The sequence below is a fragment of the Doryrhamphus excisus genome, linkage group LG12 (assembly GCF_037039965.1).
Source record: "Doryrhamphus excisus strain RoL-2023G ecotype Guam linkage group LG12, RoL_Dexc_Guam_v1.1, whole genome shotgun sequence".
Taxonomy (NCBI): Eukaryota; Metazoa; Chordata; class Actinopteri; order Syngnathiformes; family Syngnathidae; genus Doryrhamphus; species Doryrhamphus excisus.
Genome location: NC_136368.1, coordinates 8,318,085 through 8,339,503, shown reverse-complemented (window position 1 = coordinate 8,339,503; position 21,419 = coordinate 8,318,085). Strand labels below are relative to the sequence as shown.

General features: G+C 40.5%; 1 protein-coding gene across 1 annotated transcript in view; it reads left to right on the top strand.

Moving 5' to 3' along the window:
* LOC131135492 (neuropilin-2-like) overlaps positions 1 to 21,419 on the top strand; it is a 110,375-nt gene that overhangs the window by 35,655 nt on the left and 53,301 nt on the right. The window contains exons 4-7 of the mRNA XM_058081458.2: positions 276 to 503; positions 4,937 to 5,092; positions 5,161 to 5,330; positions 12,089 to 12,244. Of these exons, the coding sequence (XP_057937441.2) occupies positions 276 to 503; positions 4,937 to 5,092; positions 5,161 to 5,330; positions 12,089 to 12,244 (710 nt within the window). The remainder of the gene's footprint in view (positions 1 to 275; positions 504 to 4,936; positions 5,093 to 5,160; positions 5,331 to 12,088; positions 12,245 to 21,419) is intronic.

The window sequence follows — 21,419 nt, the reverse complement described above, 5'->3', positions numbered from 1 at the left end:
CAGATTACACTGCTCCCTTCTGAACGTGTGTGAGTTTAATACATGAGTGTGCATGTGTGTGTTTAGTCAACGCTATTAACTGGGTGACCCCCCAACCATAACGTGTCAACATACGGTATTTGGAAAAAAGAAGCGGGATCTTGATGTACACAGGGTCTAGAAAGATAAACCAGCAGTTATATTTCTGTTTGAAAAAAACATTTTCAGGATGGACTTCTTCATGTGCTACTAGATTATTATCAGCAGTTTGAAGTTATGTCTTTCTGTCATTCTAGGTTCAGACTGTTCTAGAAACTTCACCAGTCCCTCAGGTCTCATTGAGTCGCCAGGATTCCCGGACAAATACCCCCATAACCTGGAGTGCTCCTTCATCATCATTGTGCCACCCAGCATGGATGTGACCCTCACTTTTCTCACCTTTGACCTGGAGAACGACCCTTTGCCTGGAGCCGAGGGGGACTGCAAGTACGACTGGCTGGAAGTTTGGGATGGACTTCCTGGAGGTGAGGCACTGGTCTTAGCCACCATTGTTGTTTCAGCACTGCTACATGCTAAATGTTTAACTACAATGTTGACACTGTTGTCGTAGGTATTGTTTACATATTATTCAATATTGGAGCCAAATCGGTACTTTTGAAATGGAAGACATACATTTTGACCAAAAACAATGGGTTTTATGACATGCATGGTGAAGGGAATAATTTGAATAATGCCCTGACATAGACTCCAGCATACGCCGCAACCCTAGTGAAGATAAGCGGCATAGAAAAAGGATGGATGGATGTTTTAATAATCTAAATAAAATCAGAACCAAATGTGAAACGTAATCCACAATAAACTGCCACAATGTGATCATAATGACAATTTAAAGCAGCAGCAAAACAGAACCCGGATAATCTGCAAAAAAAACTTCATGCTCTTGTTGTAATATTCAAGTTAAGGATTCCACTGTTTGTGAATACGCCTCGTGTCTCCGTGACCTTAATGGGTGGATGATGAGGGAGTGTTGTGTTACTGTTGTGGACAGCACTACGGCCAAATAATGGTATTGAACATTTTACCTCTTTTGAGGGAGCTTGATTTTTGGCTGTGCTGCCTAAAAGTAGATGGCTTTTTTTTGTCAATATTGCTCCTCAGATTATTTTTGTTGTTGATGAAATTGATTTCTTACCAAAATGGTAATTCTAGTATATGAAATGTTTATTATTTATACAGTGACTGATTGAACGTGCAAGTCTGTAGCGAAGACTGGCATTGTCAAACTCAAAGGGCCTCGGCTTTTCTTTCCTGCTGCTCATTTTCCTCACTTTACCAGCTGGCTTGTGTGTACCTGCCCCCAGAAAAAAGACGAGAAAAAGCGCCGGCTTGTTCACCTCCTCTTGTTCACTTCAAAGAACCGTCTCTAAGAGCCACTTTGTTCACTATCAACACATCACTAACAGCTCCTGCCGTTTGCCAACGTCTAGAAAACCTACAACTTCGTTTCTCAGACAGAATCGCTCAGTGACACAGTGGTAATTGATCATTTAGTCATTCTCACCAAAATAGGGTCTTCCTCATCCTACATACCACTCCTATATGGAGTATTTTTCCCCCCTACAAATTATACATGTCCTAGTACTCTCAGAAAGACTGTCCCACAGTAGCTACTACACTGATTTCACGGTGGACTACACTTAGTGAAGTGAAATGAAGAGTGCTTCTCCCTGCCTACATCTGTATTGATTTAGGTAGAATAGCAACTATTTTAGTAGCTATGCGTTGGTAGATAAAACGCCAAGCTTCCAGGCAAAATGTTGGCACCTACCTAGTAGAAAGCACATATATTTTCATGGGGAAAATAAAATAGGAGTTGCTGAGTGGAGCGAAGGAAAAAAAATGGGAGGTGAGGGGGTTAGGATATTTCTGTTCTTGCTGCTGTAACTACTGGAGAGAGTTGAGAGGGACAAATCCACAGCACATAAAGTCTGGATACAGATGAGATGGAAGGGGGGTGCTGTGGAATGCATTAGCAGAGGAACCAAAGGACAGAAATGTTAAGATGAATAAGTGGAGGCCTGGAGACCTCTGGTTTGCCTCCAGGAAAAGGATGGAGTAGAATGAAATAGAAGGATTTAGAAGAAGGCCAGATAGTCAGATTAGAAGAAGAAACATTCCACTGGGATATGGATAAATGCAGCCGACCCTACATAATGTGGCACCCTTGGCCAGATTTTGTATGTCACCCCACCCCGTCTGTGATTTACATACGCAAAATAAGTTGAATTTCATCGTTTTTAACCATTGTCTTTAATTTGGAAGATAACATAAAGTGAATTTGGATTCCTTATTTATAAATAATATATTTTTGTAGTTCGAACATAGAAAACCTGTTCACGGCCTTCTAAATATGTTTTGTTTTGGGGTTTTTTCACATCATTTGCGTTCATTATCCCAAATATGAAGTGGTATGACATCCCCATCAGCAATGTAGTGAATCACATAATGAGGTTTGCACATTTGGAAGTGAGCCCTGACAGAAATTTGGGAGGGCTCTGAACACACCTTTTCAGAGAGTTTTATCTACCACTTCCTCATATGAGCGTGTCTGAGTACAAGCTGGAGACTTGCCCCGTCCCCGCTCTGCTGCAGTGAAAATTTCATTTAAAACAGATCGTTTTGGAAATCCAAGGAAATACATCTGGAAGAGGTGCAGATTCAGGAAAATCTAGAAAGCTCTTTGTGCGGGCTATCATGTGTAGCTGCTCTATAGAAGTCCACAACTCAATACAAAGGGCCGAAAAATTAGCATAAAATGTCCCCTATTAAGCAGAAGCAGAAATATCTAACAATATCCTTTTTTAATCAATAATAGGTCATATTCAACTACGAAATGGCATGATTTATTAATTAATATATTTTTGGAAAACCGTGATAGACTGAAGCTGTGAAATTTGAAGCGTGATGTGGCCAGGGCTGACTGTATTTCCTAACAGGCCAGTTGGCTCTGCCAAAATAAATATGTAATATTTAATTATACTGAATGTAGTCCATTTAGTTTTATCACATTTAAACTGCTGTACTATAGGAACATTTTAATTGCACATCATGCTACTCATAAAATTGCTTGTAATTTATAAACAAGTGAAACAGCAATCCATTTATCTGTGTGAATATCTCTAAACATGAATATATTGGCAGAGGCAAAGACCAGTCCGCGGGATGGCACCAATAAAACAGGGCAGGTAAAAAATATCTTTCTTGTTTCTATTCAAGAGGTTTGAGTTGAAAACGTGTGGGAAAATCCAGTGAGGTAACAGTAATACTGAGGAAGGAAGGAAATTTTGAGGATGTTTGAAAGGAAGGAAATCCACAGGATGAGAAAAAGGTGAAGGACTTTCAGTGTGACTTCTTGGAGAGGGCAAGAGAAGCAGGAAAAGATAACGACAAGTTGATGAAGTAATGATACCAGAGTTACATAACCTTAATGTTTTGTGCTCTTGCATGTTCGCTCAAATGGTGTCCCATTATGAATTCACAAGCTAAATTCAAAAATATACAACTGAAAATTGTAACTTCACAGTTCTTAGTATCCTTTCAGTTTCATTTCATTCAATTTCACTCCTTCCCTCTCTTCTCTTCTCCTCACCACGATCAGGAGAAGAGTTATTACTATTGTTTGCTCAAGAGGCCTATTTCAAATATCCACCCATTCCAAAAGGAAAAAAAAATCAATAGCACTGATCGATTGCTCGCTGTTTTCTCATCTTCTGCCTCCTCCACAAAGTTCAACATGTGTGTGTCTGTATGTGAGGGAGTGTTCTTATGAATGTGATATCTGGGCTCTGAAGCCTTCAAACACACACACACACACACACACACACACACACACCCTGCGGCCCGATATCATGCTCATCTGTTTGTGATGACATATACAAGTTGCTGTTTCAGAGAAGACAACGAAGGATGCATCACTCAGGTCTTTGGATTTACACACACACACACACACACACACACACTTACACAAGTGTACAGTGTCAAATTGTGTGCAGCTCACACAGAAAGCAATAAATGACAGGAAGGGGAGTGGCATCATGATGAGGTGTGGTCATCCTGATTGGAATTAGAGCATTTGGGGGCAAGGATATTAGCGACATGGGGTCATCAAAGAATGGTTGGGATGGTACAACTTGTATAGTTTAGACAAAAATGTCAAGTTACAAGAAAAATATCCTGCTGAGAGATTAAACATTTATGAATACAGTGGAACTTGGGTTTTTGAAATGAAAATATAATGAAAATAAAATATAATGTCAATCCAATTAACCTGTCCCAAAGATGATTAACGATAAATGAGAAATGAAATATATAAATTAACATTTAATATGAGTTTTTCTTGTAATGAAGACTTGTTGGTGAACACGGTCATGAGTGGAGGGAGAAAGGGAGGAAACAGGAGAGCTGTGTTATACTTTTTTACGTTACACTGTGCTTATTCAAGGAAGAAAGGAGCCAGATATGAGTTGTTAGTTGTTTTTGTGCGTTCTATGTACAAGTAAACCACACACACAGATAATAAGGATGATCAATGGACTTCCTAGTCGGAATCTGTCTATAGTGTCCTAACTCTAAATGACCCACTATCCATTTTTCACAGAGACAAAATCACCAACGTGTGGATTTGGGCACTCAATTCCGTGTCCTAGTTTGTTAAAGGTATAGTTTGGCCACACGATAACCGAAACAGTGTTCGAAAACCAAGACGTATTTTTAGCAATAATTTTAGTCGAAAAAGCAATCATACAAAAACAGGGTGCGAGAAAACCCAATAGAATACATTATTATTCATAGTATTAATACTTTATTATGAATAGTATTAATTTTCTTGAATTGTCATTCTGATGAACTCAAATATATTTGTTCTTGGTAAAAACTGTTAATTTTTTGTGATTCCCAGTGGGCCCCCTGATTGGTCGCTACTGCGGGACCATGGTCCCTCCAGAGATTCAGTCATCCACTGGCATTCTCTCTCTGTCCTTCCACACGGACATGGCTGTGGCAAAAGACGGCTTCTCAGCTCGTTATAACATGACGCACAAAGAAGTCAGCGAGAGTAAGTCTAAAATTTTATATTTTGTCCTTTTTTTCATTCATTACTAAATGGCTGCTTTTTTCTTGTAGCGTTCCATTGCAGTAATGCTTTTGGTATGGAATCTGGAAAGGTTACTGATGAACAGATCACAGCTTCATCCAGTTTTTATGATGAAAACTGGCTGCCACATCAGGCCCGACTCAACTACAACAACAACGGATGGACACCCAATGAGGACAGCAACAGAGAATACATACAGGTACGTATGTCTCTCATCATGTGACCTACAAGCCCGAGTGTAGTGTTTGTTTTAACACCTTGTGAAAATAGCAGCCGCCCAGTATTCCTGAAAGGTAGAATAGTATTCATATCAAAATAAAAAGCGGAGACAGGATTGTTATTTTAGCAGCATATTTGTTCTTGTGCTGATAAGTCACACATATTAACACTCGCATTGCTATATTTGTGCGAGAGTGGTGTGGTGTTATCAAGGTTTAGCAGCTCGATGCCTCGGTAAGGCATTGTTTACTGTGTTCCATCACAGTGCCAACTTTGTGCCAGCCACTTGCCAAGCCTGAGTTATGAGCTCGTCTGGTTCACGAGGGGGAAAGGGAGTGTGAGGTTCATGCACCGCACAGACACAAATGGATTTGAAGCAGCCAACAAGGCCCTCCTTGCTATCACTCCTTCTGTAAACAATAGATTATCTTGTTGGATGTCACCTTCCTTTTGCCTCCCACAGGCAGCTCCAGTGTTCTAGTCTACATTATTTACAAGTTGTGTCCTTAATTTATAATGCATAATGAAGTTTATCCCCTCTGATGGCAAAGTAAACAAACACAAGGGTGTTATTCGTCCTTAAAACTCCAGTCTTAACAAATGTTATTCATTTGCATAAAATCTCATGAATAAGCATCAATGTTATACAACGTAACACAGTCTCTCTAGTTGTTTAGATTGCGAGTTCATCCTAACCGTATACAGTGGAAACTCCATTTTTATATGACGAAAACAATGATTGCCAAAAATATTTCTCAGTTTTTGTAAGGCCGAAAAGTCTACTCTGTTTGCCCCCATGTCGTTCCAGGGAAACAAGTGCCCAAACAAAGCATACACACATTGGTGATTCTGTCCCTCCTAAGAATAGATAGTGGTTCATTTAGATTTGGGACACTTGGGACAGATACCGGTCAGGGAATTGTGGGGGGATTGTGGTTTATTTGTTCATAGCAGACACGCAGAATGACAAGCTGTTTTTGTCTCCTTTCTGCCTCTTCTAAAACATTGTACTCCTTTACTCCTTGCGCAGATGAGGCGTTGAAGCGCACTGGGCTGTTTTTTTAGTTGAGTATGGCTGCAAAATATCCCATCTTGGGGTAAAACATGTTTCAAGTTCCAGAAGTTTGATACTTAGATGTTAAATACTGTAGAGTTACAGTTTTACACATTTATGATGTGTATTCTGCTTCTGTCGTGCTTTGTTTCTTTTCTTTTCTTACTCCTCACATTTGGGACCACATCTAAGGTCCGGATTCTTTGGCTCGTGTGAGCACTCTTGCCAGTAGTTAATGATAACCGCCATCTGTCATACATGAATTCTCAAAGTCAAAACCCACAGTACATTAACTCATGTTGAATTACTTGAGTTACCTTTTACTTTTATTATTAATGCAGTCACTCTAACGGTTGTTATTAATGATAACTGAATGAATCTAATCACATATGCTTGTGGATCAGCGCGAGTACAAGCCAGTGGGGCTGACTACACCCTCGGTGTTTCAAAAGCCACAAAAAGCCAAAGAAAAAGCAGCACATGCAAAACTGAGGTATGCTGTAGGTATGCATTTCCAACTTTCTTTGCCTCCATTTTGGGTTATTTGGCAGCTGTGATCAATAAGAAATGCAGAGACTTGTGGCGCCCACTTCTGGTTTCCATACAGACCTTTTTTGGTAAAAAATAGATAAGAAAATAGTTGGACTCACACTGTATTAGCCAGACTGTATTAGTTTCTGTATTTTGTGTAGTAGTTACTTCAGTCTCAATATTGAAATCAATTTGAATCAAAAAGCATGTCTTGAAAGATGAAACTATAGTTTAGCATATTCTACACTTGGTAGAGTAAGGACATTTTAGAATGCATGAAGATGCCCTGCCCTGCCTGTCCATCTACAACCATTTATTTCTACTTCATGGGGGGAGCCAAAGACACCAGAAACAGTTTCTTATGTCTTTACACTGTCAGTCTTTTTAAATGGATAGCACCCACACGTTGCACGGCAGCAATGATAGATGTGAACCAGAAGAAATGCTATTTCATATTGTCAGGATTCCACTGTGGCCAAAGTCTTGGACGTGAAACACAGGAAGGGACTGTAGCCAAAAAGTAGCATGAGGTCAAGGTCCCATCAGTCTTGGACTTCCTTCCTGTCTTACTATCCAAGGAGCAGATAGATATATCCTGCTCCCAATGCTCATGTATTTGTTTGAATAAAGACATAAACTTGCACGTTTTAGAGACTTTGACAGTTTTACCATCCAAAATGTAAAATGTTCAATTTAGACTGTTTCATGGACTGTAATGGTGCGAGTCAACTGTTCCTGTCGGCGGCCTCTCTCGTGTTGTCTTTCTGTCTCCGCTGCTCACCTCTGGTGTTGTGGCGCGGGTGCTGCGTTCCACTGAGACCCTCAGCTGTTTTCTTGTGTTAACACCTCGCTGTGTGTGTCGGTGTGTGTTGTTGTGTATGTTGTGTGTGTGGCAGTGAAAACCAGCTCCTGTCTTGACAAGCAGCTGTCATAAATGCCATCATGCCTCTCCAATTCTTGAATCTTGCACCTTGTGTGGTGTCTCGGAAAGTGTGTGCATGTGTGAGTGTGCTTGTGCATGCCGCTCAAGCCCTCTCACACAGAGTTTCTGCATCACGATCTATTCTACTGCAGTGGAACCTTGGTTCTTGTATGTCTTAGTAGGTCTCGGAAATATTATGGGCAGATTCCGGCCAGGGAATCCTGGTTTATGTGTTGATGAAGCGCACACAGAGCAATGAAAACTTCACTTTTAAAAATGTCTCGTCATCCACAATCCTTATGTGAGATATGACACGTCTTTCTCTTTGCTGCGCATTCTAGAGATGTCAAAAGCTAAAAACAAGTAATGGGATGTATCTATTCCGCCTTTAAATCCTTCTGGAAAAAAACAATAACAACCCACACCGTTTACATAATGTGACATGCATATTGACCAAGCTACAGCAACATTGTTATTGTTGTTGTTATTAACATTGTTACACTAAATAAGTACTTTACTGGTGTAGTGACACCTCACCATGCAACACTGGCTTAAAATGACCAAATTACGGCAAAATACTCATATACTCATTTCTCATTTTTATCATTACATTATCATTATCACTACCATTACCATACAGCATAGATTTAAAATGATGAAACTTTTTTTCTAATAGGGTTCTTTATAGGTGGAATAGCGTGTGTCCCATTACATGCCTTAATTAGCTGCCTCATTTTAGCTGTTTTTATATCGTTAGAATACACAGAAAAGAGATAGACGTGTTCATGTCTCACTGAAGCATGGTAGATGATGGACCAAATTCCGAAAAAGTTCATTTTTCCTTTAAGCGTTGTACAACTTGGGCTGATCAGGTGTTCAAGCACATTTTGCTTTTCTATTTTTTTAATCAATTATTTTCAATTATTTTTATATTTTTGCAAAATAAGCCAACACAAAGGCCAGAAAAATTGCAAGTGCCCGAATTTTTACAAAAAAGGTAAGAAACAATTTTGAATTCAACAAACGACGTTAGCATTTCTCACAATACGAGACCATACAGATTCATTGACATTATTCCCCCCCCGGAAAATTGCTTCAGTTTTTCAGTTTTTTTAGTCTGACCTTTAAGTCTGTATATTGTATTCCATTCTGTTGTGTTCTCCTGCTGTTTATTGCTATTCCAGTGTGGTCCAATGAGGCTGGGTGCAGATTGATGATGTGAGTGCTGGTGGCTGCGTTATTCCAACAGTTGTGTGATTGATGAGGAGTATTTCCAAGGAAGCTTCACTTAGCATCCCTCTCTATCTCTCTACTCTAGCTCCTATTTGGTCTTTACCTTTTTCTCTTCTATTTCCATGTCTCACCTCCTCTCACCCCCTCTTATGTGTTCCTCTCCTCAGCTCAGGACTATCGATTAGGTGTCGAGGTGGATCTCTGTCTGGCCCTAAGTGAGCAAGTGTGTGTGTGTGTGTTTGTGTGCTGGAAGTAGTCTAAAACACCTGTCTTCCTGACAGGTAACAAACGCAGCATTTTACCTTCCCTAGTGCAGGGTATTGTACCCCGGTGGGCTGCTCAGCTGCTCATACATAATATAGACATCACACATTCTGATTGAGTTCTCAAGTCTCGTATTCATCCTCATTCCTGACTGCAAGACTAGGCTTGTGTTTTCTTCCAAAGAAACAAATCAAGAAATATTTGTATTCCATTTATAGAAACATGGAAATGAAAAGGAGATCCAGGGCAACAGTTGTATCCTGCCTTTATAAAGATAACTAGAATGACACCGACCGCGGTCAAGGTGACAATCAGTCTTTGAAATACTGGATTGTGTGCGTATGAGCAGTTTGAAGGGCCCATTGAGGAAAATACAAGACAAGGGAAAATACTCCTGGATGTAAAATTGTATGAAACTTATCTAATAATAAAGAAAAATAGTAATCCAAAAATATGCTATATTGTTTTAAATAATGGCCCATAGTTCTGAAATTTATATCATTTTACATAAAAAGTTATGCAATTATCATTGTAGTTGCACATTTAATCGTTTACCACAAAGAGATTTCCACTATTTAATATAGATAAAAACGTATTTCTATTGATTAATTGATTAATTAATTTGATTAATTGTGAGTGAACTATGGACAAAATGAGATTAATCATGATCAAATATGTTAAGCGATTGACAGCCCTAGTTATAACACATAACCAAGTCAGTGGTAGCTGCCTTTTCAGGCTCCTGATTGGTCAAAATGTGCATTACAGGTGGTAATTGTGTTATTGTGTGTACAGACATATTTTAAAACTCCACTAGCGGGTGGAGATTTTTTTTTTCAAACTGAAGCGGGGGAAATGTCAAAATATCTGTATGTGTTGTTGTACCCTTGTTGTACCCTTAGTCCTGTAACTGGACCAACCTATGAGGTTCCTCATATTTAAAAGGTTCAGACACAAAAAGTGTTGAATTTGCAGTTAACGTAAAAATACCGACATGCAGCACCGCATGCACAATCACGCAGGAGAGGTGATTATAGCTATTGTATGGCAGGAAATTAAAATGAGCCCTTGGTCATCACTATTGATCTGCCAAAGGAGAGATGGGGGATGTGGATGAGGGAGAAAGGGCGACAGGGAGATGAGGTGGTGAAGGTGAGCGATGGATGCTGATTAGTTGATGTCCAGATTTGCATGTTTATGTCTGTCTTTAGGCAGTCCAACACTTGAAGACATTAATTGTGAGGACAGTTTGGCAGATTAAGGATTCAGACTCGAGGACCTGAATTTCAATTAGATTAAATATGGATTAGCACAAATTAAGAAGAATGACTTTTTTATGTTGACGATATCTCACCACTTTTCACAAGACCAACTTTGGTTTGTTTGTCTGCTTGTAACTTCATGTCAGATTCTGTTATGTATGCTGGTTTGTAATGAGTGGTTTATCTTCACTATTTTTTTGTTTTATGTGTACACAAGATCATAAACTTTTTTCTTGTTTGCAGATGACATTGTGATTTGTAGTAGAGTAGGGGACGGGTGGCAGAGATGCTAGAAGATTAGAGGTTTGCCCTGGAAAGGAGAGGAATGAAGATTAGCCGCAGCAAGACGGAGTATATGTGTGTGAATGAGAGGGACCCAATTGGAAGAGTGAGGTTACAGGGAGAAGAGATACAATAGGTGGAGAATTTGAAGTAACTGAAATCAACAGTTCAGAACAATGGAGATTGTGAAAAGGAGATGAAGAAGTGTGTGCAAGCAGGATGGAGCAAGTGGAGAAAAGTGTCAAGCGTGATGTGTGATAGAAGAGTTTCAGCTAAAATGAAAGGAAAGGTATACAAAACTGTGGTGAGACCAGCCATGTTGTTTGGTCTAGAGACAGTGCCACTGAGGTAAGGCAGGAAGCAGAACTGGAGGTAGCAGAGATGAAGATGCTGAGGTTCTCATTGGGAGTGACCAGGATGGATAGGATCAGGAAGGAGTACATACATCAGAGGGACATTACATGTTAGAGGCCTTGGAGATAAAGTCAGAGAGACCAGACTGAGATGTAGGAGGCGTAGAGGAAGACTAAAGAGAAGGTTTATGGATGTAGTGAAGGAGGACATGAGGGTGGTTGTGAGTTGTGAGTAGTGTGAGGGAGACAAATGTGGAAGACGATTGGATGGAGGATGGTTTGCTGTGGGGACCCCTGAAGGGAGAAGAAGAGAAAGAAGAAGTGCACAAGCTCATAAACTCTAATGTCAAACTAAGTTTCCCTTGGATCTGATACACACGAGTGACGTGCTAGTCATGAACGAGTTCTCCAAAACTTTTCCAAAGGTTTTTTGCTAAATCAAGACTCATATATACTGGTATTTGCCACCTCTAGCAAAATTAAAAAAGGAAACCGGGTGACATGTTACTAATTGTGTAACACTACTGCTCGACGGAGACCCAGGTTTCACTGACTCCAGGATGTGACAGAGTCTCGAGATTCACTGATCACGGGTGCTTGACAGGGACTTGAGTTTCAATCACGCACGGGTGTTTGACGAGTTTCTCATTCTCTCTTTGGATTTCACATCCCAGACATTAAACATTTTAAGAATCTCCATTAACTTCAGGTTGAGGTAAAAGTGATTTTGGATCTCAGTAAAAAAAAAATATTATGAAGTATGAGAGGAAACAGCTGTTATGTTTTGCATGTTTTTATTTTTTATTAAAATAGCACATGTCCTGTTCCTGCCAACAGGTGGATCTGTACACGCTGAAGGTGATTACAGGCATCGCCATGCAGGGTGCCATTTCCAAGGAGACACAAAAGTCATACTATGTGACCACTTTCAAGCTGGAGGTCAGCACAAATGGAGAGGACTGGATGGTCTACAGACATGGCAAGAATCATAAGGTAGGGTCAGAGACCACCCACACTCACATAATCCCTCAACTGGAGGGTCCGGAAAAAAAGTCAACTTGAAATAGTATGTATGCTCTTTGGTGACGCGAAGGCATGGTGTGCACGCTAATGGCTGACTGAAATATGAGATGGAATATTCAGTAACAACTTGACCACAATCCAAAAAGTCCAACCTGTGTCTGCAATTACAGCCAGCATCAGTCATTTGGTTTAATTCAGGGGTTTTACGATCTCACATGCGTCCCAAACTCATAATGATACCTTACATCATTCCATGTAACCACACAGCGCCATCTGCTTTTCCCATCACATCTGCTTGCTGTTACTCAGTTGTTAAAGTTCTGATTATTGTCAGCCTATGCGAACACTCTCCTGAGCTGCTTCTCTTCAAGGTGTTAAAGCATCAGAAGAACACTAGAGTCGAGGGATGCTGTGTAGAACCCAAGCAGATGGTACCAGCGGTCTTAAAACACGGCCGTCGCAGTTAAATAGGAAAACAATCCTGGAGTGGTCCGGTGGTTGTGGCTGTTTTAACCATCACTGACGTTCCTCCCCTGCTAGTGGTCAACACATTTTGTCCTGCGGTCTCACACCATGTCTAGCTTCATGCCAAAAAGCCTTCAGGACCAAGGCCACTCGATCATGGAATCATTTTGGGAAAAATGTCTCCAAACAAAGCAAAGCAGTGAAACCAAGAAGACTTCTTTTGTGGTTTGTAGATGCCAGAGAACTGATTAATAGATAGAACAAACTGAAAAGGGGAAGGAAATGGGGGAAAATGTCTACATAGATGGAATTTTTTATCGATGAAGTACAGATGAGTGACTCAACATCTTCGTCGACGTAAATGGAAAGAATGTAAATGATGATGTTTAGAGGTTGGTACCAGCACCCGTAATCCTGCTTGATTCCACTCTAACCCCAGAGAGCTGTTTCACAGCTGAAGGCTGACAGAGACGCAGATGGGCCGTGCATGCATGTGCACATGTTTTTCCTGTGTTAAGTCTTTTGAAGGGAGGGGCTTACATGACGGCAAGCATTTGTGTTATATTATACTGTTCCCGGTGGTTTTAATGCTCCGGTACTATCGATGAAGTCATAAAATGTAAAGCAATAATTTAGGACAAAGCTTCTGATAGAAAGAGACAGAGAACCTAGTTGGCAATTCATCTATTGATGAAACGACGGTGTCAGCATCTGGCAGCCAATGTCTCATCTCAGCTGACGGAGCTCGCATGGCAAGTCAGCAGCAGCCTGAATGCCGCATGCTGCGACAATGTATAAATCACTAAACAGCAGGTCAAGACAATTTTCTGGCTTGGTTCGGCGCATAAAACACAGTGTCTGGATCCCATTATGGAAGGCTCAGGTGGAAGCATTTAGTAAAAGAACATACCTTTATATGAATGACAGATGAGAAAATAGGTGTTTTTGACTGCATGCTTGAAGGCTCTGTCCCACACTGGAATTTCAGAATTCCATCTGCCTCCACCTAAATATTTACATCAGGTGTCATACACAAGTCTCATTTTTTTAGCCATGGACATCATGAGTAATGTCCAGACACATCTCAGAAACACCTGAGAAACCTCTGCTTTCTTTTGAAAGTAGATGTGGATCTCTCTTACCTTGAAATACAGTGGAACCTCAATTAGCGTTGTTAATGTCAGACTTAAACCGAAACGTACTCTAACCCTATCTATTTTATTATTATTATTACTATTAATATTATTCATCTGTTGCAACATCCACAAATGTCAACCCAAAACACAATTTTATAGTTTTGCAGTTACAGTTGGCCTCACCATTGCGTTTCTTCAAAAGTTAATGAATTAATAAAGGGTTGCTGTTTTGTGGTTGACTATGGCAGTGTTTTTCAATCATTTTTGACCCCGCCAAAAATTTGACAAAATGACACTCTGTACAGTATATTTCATTACAATATCATTTCTCAATTTATTTAGACTGAAATCTGGGCCTGTTTAGATGAACACAAAGCTGATATCCTGGCAGGAATAGAAGAAAGATTTTATGATATTGTATATATATATATATATATATATATATATATATATATAGATAGATAGATAGATAGATAGATAGATAGATAGATAGATAGATAGATAGATAGATAGATATGATAAGTGATATTGGATAATTCCTCACGGCACATCTGACAACTAGTGTGCCGCAGCACAGTGGTTGAAAATCACTGGACTATGGTCTATTATTAGTCCAAAAATAGTGGGACTTGTATGTGTTACCACAGCCATGTGGAGGAAGTAGAGTCGTGGGAGGGGTTGCAAGTGTGTCATACTTATGGCGCAAGTGATTTGTGGCACCTATGTGCTTGCCGCTGACCCCCCACCCCCCCCCCCCCCCCCCGTAAGAAAATTGGTAGCTTTTAGATTTGCGACTTGTGCATGCAGGTGCGCTTCATGTAAGGCTGTCGTACGTTTCACCCACCGAGGACGTTCAAGTGTGGGCTTTGTTCCAGGCTCATGCAGCCCACTCACTTGGATTGCAAGATGGGCGTCGGCGCACATGACTATCACAACGGGGAGAACCAGCATGGTCGTGCAAGGTGCATTAATGTCGGATATGTCGAATCAGCCGCTGTGCATCGGAAGAACCAGCTGAAAAATGATGAAGTCCAGACTGGATTGTTGAACAGTCAGTGACACGTAGCATTTAAAAATCATCTATGCTCCTCCTAGTGCTATAATGTTGCAGAAAATGTAACTTCCTAATGAAATTGCCACATGCAGTATCGGTCTTTTCACCTGACATTTTCATTCACTCACCCCTTCTGGAGTTCTCTCTAAATCTCTTCATCCATCAGGCCCTCCGTCCTTGTTCAGTCATGCACACTCCTCACATCTACATGCACGCTATCCATCCCACCTCTTAGCTTTTCCATTACCTTCACTCTGCTAATAGACAATAGGAAAGTTTATACTGCTCGAATGAACGACTGCACATTAATCCAACAGAATTGTTATAAAAAATATTTTTTTATGAGCATCATTAAAGAAGGTCAACATGCACTGACCGTTAGCTGTTTCTGCTCTTGCCGAGAAGCACTTACCCCAATTGCATATTGTGTATTGAAAGACGGAAAACAAAGGAAGATTTTCATTTTTTTAACATCTGGGAGTGAGCCCAAATGGAGGGGGTGCAACTGTCACACGCAATAATGATTTGTATGATGGGTAATGTATTTGATAATGTCATTCATGGCCTAATACGAGCCAGATGGGACATATGGCAAACAGTATGACTTGCAAGAACTTTTGGAAATTAGGAGTGACACAAGCAAAGTATCAAGCAGTGGACAGAACCTGTGGAGTAAGTCGGTAACTGGAGGATAAACGTTTCCTGGGAACAAGTGAGTGAGTTGGAAAGAAGTGGACATAAGGGGGGGATTCTGGAGCAAAATGAGGATGTATGCAAGGATGAATGGCGCCATGGAGCACCGGAGGAATAATGAGAAAAGCAGACGAGGGTGTTGCCAGCACAGATGTCTCCAGATAGATCCGCTGGCCTCTGCTACGCAGCCTGCAAGGACGTGAAAGAAAATAAAAGAATGAGTGAGAGTAAGAGGAGGCTGAGGTCAGAAGAGATGTGATAAATGTAGAAGCAGCACGGGGAAATGGAGAGGAAAAAAGGACAAATGGGGAAATTCTCAGCGAGTCATGTATCATTTCCTTTATAAAACATTTGGACTGAACACAAACACACACACAGTTTAGTAGAAATTAACTGTCCCAAAGAGTGTGTGTGTGTTTGTGTGTGTGTGATGTGATGAGATGAGAGGAGATGGAGGATGTTTTACTATTTCATAAGTCCATCCGCACACATACTCACAAAAGACGCACATCACAGACATTTGAATAATTTAGCATGTCTGCACTGGTCCTCGCAAGCTGACTGACAGAGCACCCGAGGGCTCACGACACGACCAATATGGACACACACCCCTGTTCTTTAGTTAGGTGAGCATGCTGTAATCCCTGTCATGCGGTGCATCCATCTCAACGATCTAGCAGCCCAGGTTAGTTGATGCACAATGCACTGTTGTGAACCATGTGCACTACATATCTCTCATCTTCAATCATTTACACACTTCCTAAGAGATGCATGTCATATACTGTAGTATATGTACGTATGTCAGTGGTGGGCAGTGCATTTCGTAGCTGGACCTTCACTGCTGGCCACTATTATACAAACCATGAATAATATACAATGAGGGGCATAACAGAATTGGGGATAAATACCGTTATTACTAAAGCAAGAAACCAAGCTAACCCTTTATCTTCTAATACATTGTCTCTAAACAACTCTAAACCGCTACACTACATCATATTTGAAGCAATATTTTCTTAATCATGACAAAAACATAAAATATAATAAAATACACCACTCTCACCACCTCAGTCACTGGTTTTGAATGCTTCCAGTGGAAGTGATGGATGATTCTGAATGGGGTTTAAGGCACAGAAGCACACTGGTAACTTTGAGTGGATGTCAGAGGATGGAAAAATGCTGACATTACTGTGTGCCTGCTAGCTGGCCTTGAAATCAGATTGGTTAAAGAAACAACCCCATTGCTAATGGTGTTTAAATGACAGGGGCCAGCACTCCTGATTCTGAAGACCCTGGTCAGATTACATTGACAGCAACACAGAGAAATCGAAATTTGATTGGACAAAAAAAATACACAAAGACATAGTGGGAGCAATGCAACCATGAGGCATGCCATGCATCAAAGGTAATAAACTCCTGGAAATAAATTAATACAATTTCATGGAACAAATACAATTTAGGTTGTAAATGTAGGTCAGTGCTTCTAATAGTGTTTTTCTGGGCCTAATGGCACATCCCTGGTGTACACAGTATGTGTGAGCATATTATGTGTGCTTATGTGCTTATGTGTGTGTATGTGTGATCTTGGTGTCAGCCGGCTGTGTCTTTTAACACCAGACCCTTAACAAACGTGCACCAAACACACACAGTCCATTAGCTGATTGCTGTACAAGCCTTTTCAACATTGTTAACAGTAAATTCAGAGGTTTAAGACCTCAGGAGGTACTACATGACAACTCCCCACATTAAATTCTCACTTGCAGAACCAAAAACACAATGACATTGTAGAAAAACACATATAAGAAATGTGCTAATGCATCTATGCAGATCCAATGTAATAGATGAATAATCATAGTGATTTAGAATTGGGATGTAAATCATAGACCATTCAATTTGAATGTAGGTACTCAGGTTACAATGCGATTCAAGTACGATATATTTTAGATTGGTAGATTCATGGACAGGATCTGCAACGGACAATAAGATCAGTCTCTGAAGCAGCCGAAAGAAGCTGCCAATGGCTATGGGTCAAGCACAGGATTCTTTCTGGGCTCAAAGCAGTGGGGGCACACCAGTGGGGACACCAGGGATTGCCAATGAGCTCTCTGGAAATGTCACAGCCTCATCAGTGGGTCTATCATCAAAACACCAATAAAGTAGGGTGCCCACCTGACGACCCTAATAAAGTTTAAAACCCAAGCCCTTCATTCCTGCCCTTACCCAAGGGTGGGGTGTGGGAAAAAAGGGGTGGGGATGGGATGACCGACAACCCGGTGGGATTGCGTGGGGGTAATTTTTGGTCCAAGGACGGGATCTCACAGCTTCGCCTATTCAGTCCAACCAATAAGAAAGCCCCTCAAATAATGACACATTGCTTCAAAAGTGGCAGTGCCCAAGAATGGATAAGTAAATAGAAGTAAAGTATAAGTAAATAGAAGTATTTGTCACATGGTTACAATAAAAGAAATGCTTGGAAAAGTAAACAATCCCATACTCAAAATGTCATAACAATAATACGTAACATCCATTCTCATCTTCAGTCATAGCAAGTTATGGAGAATGTACGTCAATGGCGTGGTTTCTCTGTCCATACCTGGTGCATTTCTCCACAATCGATGAACTTAAAGATTCATGGCTGATTCTTATCGATACAGGAAGTTGCTACCAGCACAGCCGAATCGTTTGCTTGTCAAAGCAGATATCCAGTTGCATCGGTTTAGCCTTCACAACCAAAATCTAAAGTCGTCTTTGAAATTGTTCAATACGATAAACTACATTGTAATAAAAGCAAAATAGTAGTTTGTCAGAAACCAATTACCATCTTCATCTCTACAGAATATTACCAGATGGGGATTTTTTGACCATTTCTTGCTTAAGCTCAGGCGGCTTTGAAGGTGTTCGACTGTGTTTGGCTTGGACAGAGGTCGCAGTAATGAAGGCTGAAAATGTTTATTACCTATTTATAAAGCAAAAAAAAGCATTAACAGCTCAACTTAAAGCCAACCAGGAGTCTTAAATATGCACAGTAGCCTTCCACTAAAGGGATTTGCGTCTGCTTAGCGGTTGTAAAACAACATTTGTCACAGTCAAAGCGCCTCTACAGTTGCAGCTCCGTTTGGTGACCCCGAACAAAGCGCTGTGTGTATTTGTGTATGCTGAGGAAATGTGTCATTGGTCACCGGGGGAAATCAGAAAGCCACCACCAGCCCCAAATCCTTAGAGTGAGACTTTATAATTATACTTTTACACAGTGACACACACACACACACGCTTGCCATTACAATCCCATTACGACTTTCGGGGCCTCTTGGCATTTTTCCATCATTAAATTAGTTTTGAGGCTATTAAAAGGGCACCAGTTCACTGAGTATGCCTTCATATGGTACCCACATTGGGTCGTGGGTTCAATCCCCGATTGGCCCAGGGCCTTGATCCTTCTCCTGTAATTCAGAGAGCACCTTTATTCACACTGTTACCCCTGAAGGGTTCTGTTGTTTAATAGTTTGAGACAAGGAAGAAACGATGAATCAATACACAGCAAAACAAGGCAAATGTCTATAAATGAGTACCCAAGCAAGTAATTGCAAGGCCTTTGGCTCTCTTGAATGAGGTTTACTGCACTCACACAAGCCATTTCGTGTTTTGAATTCAGTCTGTCAAAAATATATGAACTCTGAATATATTCACTGACCATACTAAATTTCCACAAAGTAGATTGCAATATTAATCAATTAGCACATATCAAACCTGTTTATGACCTTCTAAAAACGATTATTAGATTATTACTATAGACATTAAATAACACCCCTAATGTTACCTTTAAACTCAGATTGCCTAATATAGTTGACATGACGACTCACTGTTAGCACTGGGAAAGTTGTAGTAATGTAATGTGGGTCGATCGCATGGCATTAAGAAAAAACAGATTGACATCAGTCAGAGTTTTTCTCTTTCCGAATGACCTTTCCGAAAGCAATGGTATACATGGAAAGGAATATTCCAATCCTGTGTCTACATGCGGCGCTATAATCAACCAGAATAGTGAATGGGGCATGCGCAGTAAACCGTAAACACCAACATCACGTGATACCGGCTTCCTCGAGTTTTTCTTTCACTTGATGGAATAACTCCGTATTGCCAGTTTTTCGTTTGTCCAGTCTTGAAATTGAGTTTGAATCAAAAACAAACTTTCCGCAGCAGTCCAGTGCCGATTGCTCGTTTTGTAAAATCGAAGAACGTCTCAAGCTGCATGTTACATCATATCTCAGCATTCACTGAAAGAACGCACCCGGGAACAGGAAAAGATAAAGTTCAGTCTTGCTAATATTTTATAATTAAGCTTGGCACATGTTTTATACAGATATGTATTTTCTTTTTTAATAAAACTGGACTTGTGAATGGCGTGTAGAAGGCTTTAGATTCTGTTCCACAGATGGCGGCAATGCACATGAAAACTGCTTGCCTACCGCCAATAAACAACAGAAGAAGAAAAACACCACAAAGAAGAAAACACCCTGACAACTTTCCGATGAGCGGGTACAAGATACCTCAATCGGATTGGGGAAAGGAATATTCCATCCCTGTGAATCCGATTATATATCCATTCAGATTGGCACTTTTCTTTCGAAATGAGGTGTATACAAAGGTTAGATTCTTTCCGTTTGAGCAAATAACCGTAATGGAATTGGAATATTCGGGTCCATGTAAACGTGGCTACTGTCACTTGATACAGGACAGGCAATCTAACATGACTCTTCCACACATAGACATACACTACCTTTGTTTACAACACATTATGCACCGCTTATGTGTATGGGATCTCTGAAGTGGCACAGGAGATGGCCACTGCTTTAACAATAGCTACATAGTATATACCGAGCTAAGCCTCCCATTTCTTTACTCTAAACCTAACACTTAGAACTGTGGGGGAGCGATGTTCAAACTGCAAGGGACAACTGTTATTTAATTTCTTGAAAGCTCTAATAATGTCATCCATCCATCCATTTTCTGTACCGCTTATCCTCACTCGGGTCATGGGCATGCTGGAACCTATCCCAGCTGTCTTCGGGCAAGAGGCGGTGTACACCCTGGACTGGTCGCCAGCCAATCACAGTCTAATAATATTAAACACTCCATTTAGAATGTTGCCAACAGGTATTCTCTAACTATGAAAATATTCAATTTAAACAGTAAATATGGAATTCTACATTGTGGAAAATCATTTATCACGGTCAGTTCTGGAACCAATTAACTGGAATAAATGAAGGATTACTGTATCATTGTTATGTAGACATGAACAAGTTATTGTGACAGGGAGACAGAGTGAAGAAGATGTCCAAATCAAAGGCAGATATAGGCAGGGAATAGAAAATGAGAAGCCCAGCTGTGTTGACTTGAGCTAAGGCCAGCACACATGACAGCCATAAATTTACATGACACACACATGACACGGTCAGATTGAGACAGAAATATGAAGTCATAGTGTTTGATAAAAAGAACACTTCTGGCAATCTCAGCATGCATCTTTTAACTGAATGAATTTGTGTTTTTGTTTTTTTTTTTCGGGGGGGGGGGCAGTTCGGCTCAGAGGGCACCAGCAGTGGAAAAAGACAGTGTGTGTTCTCTGGAGTGTGTTTATCAGATTGTTGAAGTTGGAAGACTGTGTGTGTTTTTTCTTTGCTCACTTTGTGTGAAGGAGTAAAGATTGTGTTTGCTCTTGCGTGTGTGCGTCTGTCTGTGTGTGTTTAACTCAAGAGGACGTGAGAAGAGGAAGCTTTCCCGCATATTTACACTCTTGATT